General features: G+C 57.8%; 1 protein-coding gene across 1 annotated transcript in view; it reads right to left on the minus strand.

Annotated features, from left to right (window-relative positions):
- Positions 1 to 9,231, minus strand: part of ARHGAP27 (Rho GTPase activating protein 27) — a 31,711-nt gene that overhangs the window by 4,077 nt on the left and 18,403 nt on the right. The window contains exons 6-14 of the mRNA XM_014537779.1: positions 7,928 to 8,165; positions 3,037 to 3,471; positions 2,606 to 2,788; positions 2,281 to 2,361; positions 2,121 to 2,204; positions 1,738 to 1,805; positions 1,150 to 1,240; positions 540 to 644; positions 155 to 253 (exon numbers count right to left, since the gene is read on the minus strand). Of these exons, the coding sequence (XP_014393265.1) occupies positions 155 to 253; positions 540 to 644; positions 1,150 to 1,240; positions 1,738 to 1,805; positions 2,121 to 2,204; positions 2,281 to 2,361; positions 2,606 to 2,788; positions 3,037 to 3,471; positions 7,928 to 8,165 (1,384 nt within the window). The remainder of the gene's footprint in view (positions 1 to 154; positions 254 to 539; positions 645 to 1,149; positions 1,241 to 1,737; positions 1,806 to 2,120; positions 2,205 to 2,280; positions 2,362 to 2,605; positions 2,789 to 3,036; positions 3,472 to 7,927; positions 8,166 to 9,231) is intronic.

Below are 9,231 nucleotides of genomic sequence, written 5' to 3' on the forward strand. Positions count from 1 at the left end.
GGTGGCTGCATCTGCAGGGAGGGGCACTACCCACTGGTGCCATGGAGCTCCCAGTGTCCGAGTAGAGGACCCCACCCACAGTGGGCACAGCTGCCCTGCATAATGGCTGGCCATCCCCTCCCTACCAGCCCTAGAGGCCCCAGGCTCTGCCTACCAGTTCCTGGATGCCCTGGGCAATGGCCTTGTGCCAGGTGCTGATGATGGCCTCCGAGTCGTGCTGGATTAGGTACTCCGAGCCATCATGGCTCCGCAGCTGGAGAGACACAAGTCATGGCTGAGTTTTGTCCCCCAGAGACCCCTCCTACTTCTCATCACCCTCCGAGGCCAAGGACTGGGGAACTCAGCTCCTGGAGAGGAAACTGCAGAATCCATGATGCCAGGAGTACTGTGGGTGGATCCCTAAGGTGGGGGCAACTTTAGCTTTGAGCCCTGAGAATTCCAGACCCAATTCTCCCCAGGCCCCCCTTCTTGGGACTTGCCTAGTTTGAGCCCCAAGCCTCAGGAAGCCCCCTTTCTTTCTCTCCACGCCCACAACTCACCTCCAGCACATTCTTCTTGCTGGATTTGTCTTTGGGGGCCCAGGCAAGAGAGGCCCCCTTCAGATCCACTGTGTACTCGGGGGTAGAGAGCTTAGGAGGCTGCCTCTGTGGGAGAGGGAAGGAGAGAGCCTTCAACTTGGACAGGCCTACCACAGGACCCCGACTCCAGCCCACCAGGCCCCCTCAGCTCTAGTGACAGGATGGGGTCACAGCTCTGGGAAAAGGGGGCCCAAGGGTTTCTGGAACCCAGAGATCCTGGAACTTCTTAACCACAGAACCTGCAGGCTGGTGGGTCCTTTGCTGCCTGCCCTACCAGGAGAGGAAAGGAGAAAAGTGTGCAGCCCCCATCCCTGCAAACAGGGCACCTAGTCCCCAGTTGCCTGCCCAGGAGGCTGGAGCTGTCGGCCCTCAAGGACAGCTCTCCATGCCCAGGATGGCTGCAAGTGCTGGTCCTGGGGTAAATCTGCTGTTGTCTTTGCCAAAGGCCTGGCTCGCTGGACATTTATGTTCCACTGTCTCAGAATTGGCCTTTGACAAGACAAATCAGGTAAAGACCCGCAGGAGTCAGGAGCAGATGGGGTGATCCCTGCCTTCGCGGCCTGGGCCTCACCAGGCCAACTGCAGCTGAGGTCTTCGAGTCCTTGAAGAACGTCAGGATGCCGCCCTCCAGCACTGTCCAGGAGGTACTCCAGTGCTTCTTCCTGGGTGGGGATGGGAAGTGGGGGGTGGCAGAGCTTGGATTTGGCCCTGGGCTGAGGCCTCCTTCCCACCCCAGAGCAGGACACAGAGCTTAAGAACACAGCTTGGGGCCTGGCCAGAGTGGCTCGACGGTTGAGCGTCAACCTCTGAACCAGAAGGTCATGGTTCGATTCCTTGTCAGGGCACATGCTCGATCCCCAGTGGGGGGCATGCAGGAGGCTGACGATCAATGATTCTCTCTCATCATTGATGTTTTTCTCTCTCTCCCTCTCCCTTCCTCTCTGAAATCAATAAAAACATTTTTTTTAAGAAAAGATCACAGCTTGGGGACACCCAACTGCTAGAGGTGGACCCCCTTTATCTCTCCGTGCCTCAGTGTCCTCACAGGACCTCTTACAAAGTTGCTCTGAGGATGAACAGAGCCTGGCATGGGGCAGTGCTCAGCGAATGTCATCACTAAGGCCCACCCTGCCCTCCGTGGGGGCAGAAGGGCTCTCACCGGACCCGCTTTCCCTTGTCCACTGTCTTGGTGCGATGGAGCACGCCTGCCTTGTCCAGGGTCTTGATCTTAGAGAAAGAAGGGGAGAGAGGAGGCAGTGAAGGATGTGAGCCATGGCGGACCGAGGCTAGTCTCCCCCTCGGCCAGCAATGCCCCACAGGCTGGGCCTGGACCTCCATTGAACCCTCTTTGCTGCTGCTGATGGTGGGGTACCAGCTCCCACAGCAGCAATAGAGATTTCCTCCCAGCTCCCAACCCGACCCACCTCTGGGCCTGAGATGGCCCAGATCCAGGTTCATTCAGCCCAGGCTAGTGCTGGGGCTTATGGGGAGACATGCCTGGCCCAGTTCCAGACCCCAGGACCTCCATGCCCCTTCCCTTACCTTCTCCTCCGGAGGGCTGGCCTGCGCTGGGGTCTCACTGTCTTGGCTGGATTTGAGGATGCTTCGAGGGGCAGGAATTGGGATCTGGGGAGAAAGACACTGTCATATATAACCGCCCCCCCACCCCCCTCCTTAGGACTCTCCCTTCCCAGTCAGTTACCTGGGGCAGATCCCACCGAACAGAGGAGTCTTTGGGGTTGTAGAAGTAGGGCTTCCCATGTTGGTCCTCCAGCTTCACCCACTGTGGGGAGAGGGAAGGTCAGGGCTGCCAGTGGCCTCAAGAGAGGAGAAGAAAAGGTTCCCTCTAACCAGAGCCCAACATAGACCCAAGGAGTCTGGAGGGACAGGTGCAGGTGACACAGTGCCCTAGGCTGGCTTGGAGCCAGAGCAGGAGCCGAAGTTCAGTGTTAACGGGAGCTACTAGTGAGGAAGGGCTGGAGGCGTGTCCCTGAGACTCTCTGGGCCCACCTGTCTGTTTCCCCTACCTGCTCTTGGGTAAACTGGTTGGTGTAGAGTGTCTGCCCCTCCGGGTCCACGTGGCATGACCAGCCGGGAGGCGTGACAAAAGGAGAGGCCGGCCCAGGCTCACTGCAGGAGCCCGAAGAGCAATAGTCCTCCTCGGGGTAACTGGTCAGTACCTCAGGGTAGTCTGTCTCAGGGGTGGGAGGCTGCAGGGAGTAAAAGACTGGGTCAGAGCCCCTCAGAGCCAGCCCCACCCACCACTGGCCAGGCCCTGCCCCTCACCCCAAGTTCCCAGGATTGCAGGGAGGAAGAGGGGTCAGAGGCCTAGGAGCCAGCCCCGCCCACCCAGCTCAGGCCCCGCCCCTCACCCCAAGTTCCCAGGATTGTGGGGAGGAGGAGGGGTCAGAGGCCTAGGAGCCAGCCCCGCCCACCCTGCTCAGGCCCCACCCCTCACCCTCTGGTCCTTGGGGCTGCCAGGGCTCAGGCCTGGCTGCATCTTCAACGTGTTGTCGTTGTCGTCGGTGTCCTCTTCCTCCTCCTCGGGCTCTTGGGCCTCCTCCTCCCAGACCTTGTCGCCCGTCACCGGGTTGTAGAAGAACACCCTGCGGCTCTCCTCATCCCAGTACTGACCCCACTCAGTCTCGAGGCTCTCGTGGCTGCCCACCGAGGACAGGGAGTGGGCCGGGCTGGTGGCGTCTTCCGCAGCCTCGAAGGGCGAGTCCCAGGTGGTCACGCCGGTGTCTGGGTTGTAGTAGTAGGGCCGCCCAGTGTCCGTGTCCGTGTGTGTCTCCCACACCTGGCTGGGTCTGGGGCCCGCGGTGGCGACAGGTGAAGTGGCCGGAGGCTGTCTCTCTATGTTCGCGTACACAGGCTCTGGGGTTTCGTCCACCTGCGCGAGAAGGAGGAGACAGGTCAGCTGCGGGTCACAGTCCCGACTGGGCCACTTGCCACCTGGGCAACCTGCAGCAAGTCACCGCACCTCCCTGCCTCAGTTCCCCCAGCTGTGAAATATCTGCCCTGCCGTTCTGGAAGCTGTAGTGAAGAGAGAATGAGGAAATGTTCTTGAAAGTGCTTTATAACGTATGAAATGCCCCAGATAAGGTGGGGCAATGCCATGAATTATCTACACTAATAAAAGAGAAACATGCATATTGGTGTCACTCTGCTACACCCACCAGCCAATCAGAGTGACTATGCAAATTAACCCAGTAAAGATGGTGGTTAATTTGCATACGCAGGCGTGGAGTGAAGACTGAAGATTGAAGATTGAAGAGGCTTGGCTTCTCCACTGCGGCTGGAGGAGAGAAGCCAAGCCTCACTGTGGCCAGACCAAAGGCCTGGGTCCCGGGTGCCGGAGGAAAACCGGTGCCGGCAGCCAGGGGAAGGAAGGCCTATTGCATGAATCTCTTCATGCAATGGGCCTCTAGTTTATTAATAACATATTGATAACCGAACTCTCCCAGCTGTGCACTCACAGAGGAGAATCAAAGGTTGGGCAGAAACAGAGAAATGGCCTGGGACCCACCCCTTCCCTGTCCCACTCAGGTCATATGGGACCAGGGTCTTGCTGCCTTCTACATCCCTCCCTCCCTCCCTCCCTCCCTCCTGGCCGGGAGCGCTCTGGGGCCAGGATCAGTACTGCCTCTGGATTTGGGATTAGAAGCTCCTGGATGTGGGGTTTGCAGGCCTCCAGACATGGAAAACACAAAGGACAGCCAGATGGGAGGGAAGGGGGGGGGGCAGCCCTAGCCTATTTGGCTCAGTGGATAGAGCATCAGCTTGTGGACCAAAGGGTCCCGGGTTCAATTTTAGTCAAGGGTGAGTACCTTGGTTGCAGGCTCCTCCCTGGCCCCAGGCCCTGGTCAGGGCTCATGTAGGAGGCAACCAATAAATGTGTTACTCTCACATTGATATTTCTCTCTGTCTTCCCCTCTCCCACTCTCCCTAAAAATCAATGAAAAAATATTCTTGGGTGAGGATTAAAAAAAAAAAAAAAAGGAGGAGGGGGCAAAGAAAGGTGAAACCCCCCTCTCCCCGCAAAGGAAAGTGAGGCGGGCTAGAGGATTCAGTCACACAGAAGATAAGCCTGGTTATGCTTAACAGCCTCAAGGCTGCCTGCAGCCTGGCAGGGCAAAGTCTAAGCCTTTAACAGGCCACCAGAGGCAGCCCATCGCCTGCCTGTCTTCCACCTTATTTCCTGCCACTCCTTGCTCCTGAGCTTGAACTTTAAGCTCCTGTAGCGCCACCCCCACCCTCTCTGCTGTGTCTCTTATAGGCCTCAGCTCACTCTCAGCCTACCTAGGCCTCTCCCCACCCCTTTTTCACCTGGCTGACTCCTAGTCCCTTAGGACTCAGCTCAGGTGTCAGGTTCAAGACCTTTCCCAAGGTTTCCCGTGTGCCCACCACAGCCTTGCACCCTCAGCCCATCAGAGGGGTAGATAGCTACACTCTCAAGCCCCAGGCAGCAGAATAGCACAAGGAGATTAATACTGTTTTCTAAGAATACAAAATGCTACAAGGGAAAGAAGATTTCAAGATGATAAACTTAGCACAATTCCAATATTGTGTTTTTAGAAACAGAGGTATAATTATAGGGATTGGATTTGTTTTATTTAGTTTTTTTCTTTAAGCTTTTAATCCTCACCCTAGGATATGTTTAGAAAGAGGAAGAAGCGGGGGGGGGGGGGGGGGGGAGCTCACAAGAGAAGCATTTACTGGTTGCCTCCACTATGTGCCCTGACCCGGGATCAAACCTGAAACCCAGGTATGTGCCTTGACCAGAAATCAAATCAGCAACCTTTTGGTGTATGGGATGACGCTCCAACCAACTGAGCCACCTGGCCAGGGCCAATAAACTTAAAATTTATTTTTTAATATATATTTTTTATTTTAGAGATGAAGAGAGAGAGAGAGAGAGAGAGAGAGAGAGAGAAACATCAATGATGAGAGAGAATCATTGCTTGGCTGCCTCCTGCATGCCCCGGTGCCCCCCCTCACCCCCACTCACTGGGAATTGAGCCTGCAACTTGGGCATGTGCCCTGACTGAGAATTGAATTGTGACCTCCTGGCTCATGGGTCAATGCTCAACCACTGAGCCCCATCCTCCAGGCTAAACCTTTTTTTTAAGTCACAGAAGTTTCTCTGTTGCTGCGAGACCTTCACTAAGCTGTAAACTCCTCAAGAGGGGAAGCATGTCCTGCTCAAGGTGGCCTCTCCCTGAGCCTTAGGTGCCTACAAAAATACTCACTTGTCCAACAGAGATCTCCTACTCTGCACCAGGCATGGTTTCGGGCACTAGGAATGCGGCAGTGAAGAAATGGACACAAATCCCTGGCCTGGCAGCCTGCACACGTGTGCAAATGGCGGGGGGAAGCAGGGTGATGTAAAATGCACAGCATGTCAGCGATGATTACTGCCAACAAAAGAACAAAACCACTGCCAAAGAAGGGGGTGTGGCAGGTGTACACAGGGTGGCAGGTCCCAGGCACTTAGGGGGCAGGGAGAGCTGGGTGCAGCAGTTCATCACTCCTCTCCCTCCCCTACCAGCTCCTGCGCGGCTGAGACCACCCTCCACCCCCCTTCTCTTTTCTCTCCACTCACAACAGCCCTTTTGTGGCATCTTGTATTCCAACCACACCAGCCCCCAAACACAAAGGCACCTTCCTACCTTCCTACCTTTGCTCCAGCCATGCCCTCGGCCTGGAACTCCTGGCTCTTTCCCTGCCCACCCCAATCCTGCTCCTCCATGGAGCTCCGCTCACAGGCCTCACTGGGCGAGGCTTTCTCCCTCCAGAGAAAAGTCTAATCTGCTCTCTCTGCTCTGTTGGGGCCTGACGGCATGCTGCCTTGGTGGTCGGTTCGTTGTCCACCCATCTACCTCCCTTCTCTGCCCCTAAAGGCATGAGTTTCTTAAGAGCAAGACTCAGTGACTATAACTGACCATGGTCACCCCGAAGTGGGTGGTCCAATGCAGATCCACCCAAAGCACTTCCTGTTTGAGTACACAGGTCATTTCCATACCGGACTTCAGCAGCAAGCACACACCTGACACTGCAGGAGAGACCGGGCTTAGCCTTGAGCAAGAACTTCCTGAAAACGAGGGTTCAAGCAAAGGAACCGGACACTCCTTGGGATGACAGGATGGAGGCAGCAGAGGAAGGTGAACGGCCAGACACACCTGCTGTGCACCCCAGCTAACCCTGGGACAGGGGCCGGAAGGGCGCATGGGCAGTGGACCAGCCAATAAGGAGCCAGGCTCTTTGGAGCAGGGATCTCTGCCTGGCGAGGCTGCTGGCCTTGGCTCAGAGTCCATGGGGAGCCTCAGGCTGGTCGAGCTGATGGGAATTTTGCACAAGGAACACTCCCCGCAGGTACAGAGGAGACCTGGGTGGTACAAGTTCAGGCCTCCAGCATGACGGGGCTGTCATGAGGAAGAGAAGACGCAGAATCATATTGTGGGGCTCCAGACTGCAGATCGGAGGTTAAATGGGGGCAAGGCAGTGCCCTTTGAAGGCGGCACCTTCTATGGATGGGGGCTGCCCCAGGAGGTAGTGAGGGGCCTTCACTGGAGGGCTGGAGGTGAGCAAGCAGAGCCCCAACCCCCTCCTCCCCATCCCCCCCATAGGGATGTGGCAGTCCTGTGAGGAAGCTGGACTGCAGCAGCCCTGAGGCCCCTTCAAACTCTAGAACTCTACAGAGCCCCCAGTGCTAAGACGGAGGTACTTTCCTTTCCTGGCAGAGCCTCAGCCGGGATCAGACCAGCTCCTGGAAGCCAGGTGGGCCAGCCCCTCCATGCCCCCTGGCCTTCCAGGGGGAGCTCACCCGCCCGGGTTAGAGCCGGGCCTGCCATCCCCACCCCCAAATCCTAGAGGCCCAGACAAGACCCAGATGCAGCCTGTCTAGGGCACCAAGGGCTCTCAGGGGCCCAGTCACAGTCATCAGAGACACAGGGTCACCTAGTGGGAAAGAGGAAGTGTCCTCCCGCCTCAGAGGACGGAGCTGAGAGGGGCCCAGTTCTCACCACACTCAGAGCTTCCCAGCCCCCAGCTCCTCTTGTCTTCAATGCCCACCCACAAGCAGGGAGCAGGCCTGCCTCTCTTCCCCCAGCTGATCACCACCTCTCAGCCTCTTTGCAGCCCCTCTCGGACGGGCAAGGCCTCGGAGAAGGAAAGAGGAAAGAAGGGAGGATTCCCAAGCTCCGTGAGACTCCCTGCTCCGAACCCCAGCTCCCCCCAGCTCCTGACAGGGCCAGGGATGGAGGTCCACTACTGGCCCCTTGACTCCATAGGCCCGTCTGCTATCCCATCAGTGGCCAGGTTCAGCCCCCGATGCCAAGTTCCCCTACCTGCACCCGGAGGGCCCGACTCGGCCTCCTGGTCAGTTTGGCAATCACGTCCACCATCCTGTCCCCGCTGAGCTGCTGGGATGGAGCCCTGGGAAGCTTTGGGGGTGGAGCCACGGGGCACAACCCCGGGCTGGCACAGGGCAATAGGGAAACAAGAAGTGGCCTTGAGATGGTGGGAGGCTGAGCCTCCAGCCCATTTCCTGTCAGGGCTGCGGAAGTGCTGCATGAGGCAGGCTGCCTGAGGCCGGGTGTGGTGGGGGGGGGGGGGCGGCGCAGGGGGAAGAATGGGGAGATTTTTGTGTCCAGGGACACCACTGGCTGCCTCACTCAGCTCTGATTATGGATGAGTTCTGACTCCTAGGCCCAGACACAGGCACGGAACGGGCTCCACAGAGGGCGCATGGGAGCAATGGTGGGGGAGGGGGAGGCTTCACAGATGGGGACAAGCCTGGGGCGGCTGGGTGTTGGGGCCTGAGCTGGCACAGGCAGGACAATGAGTGACCATCAGCTCCCTCAAGGCCCAGGGAGGGTGTGATGGGAAAGAGGAAGCTTTGTGCGGGTGGGTGTCTCAAAGAGGAAGGGGGAGGGGCAGATGTGGTATCAGAAGAACCCGGTCTCTGGATGGGTTTCCAGCACGTGGAGGGCAGGAAGGATTTGATCACATCACCATCTACCCGCCTGACCGCCTTGGTCTGCCTCCGCGAGGCATGTGCCGCCTCCGCCACGTGTCCACCTACATAAACAAGCATGCCTGTGCCCCACCCCCACTCTCCCAACCCCTGGAGAAGGGGACAGGAACCAGCTCCAGAGCCCTACCCTAGAGCTTCCTCCTGGCCTGTCCGCCCTTGACCCTCTCATGCACAGCGGACACAGCACGTCCCCAGTGAGAAGCAGCAGCCCCTCCTCCCACCCCTTGGGGACCATTTTGTTTTCACTAATCCCCTCAGGGGTGCTTCCTCCCCAGCCCCAAGTGCCAGGCAGCACCCTGCCCGCCCACCTGCCCGCTTAAGGCTGTCCCATAGGGGCTGTTTAGGTCCCAGTTTAGGCTCTGACCCCCACCCTCCCACCCTGGGTCCCCGACTTCCCATCCCTTACTCTCCCATTTCCGTCATCTTCCTGCCCCCAGACCTGGCTCTCCCTTCTCCCATGTTCCCCAGGCCTCTCCTCCCCTGAACCCACAATGGGCTCAGCGCAGAGACACCCAAGTAAATCATGCGTGGTAAGGATTTGGGGTCTAGGACACTTGGGGAACCACGTCCAGAGCAAGTCTGGGGTCTATGCTCTACTCTACCCCAAAAGCTCCC

Source organism: Myotis brandtii, unplaced genomic scaffold (assembly GCF_000412655.1).
Source record: "Myotis brandtii unplaced genomic scaffold, ASM41265v1 scaffold1814, whole genome shotgun sequence".
Classification (NCBI taxonomy): Eukaryota; Metazoa; Chordata; class Mammalia; order Chiroptera; family Vespertilionidae; genus Myotis; species Myotis brandtii.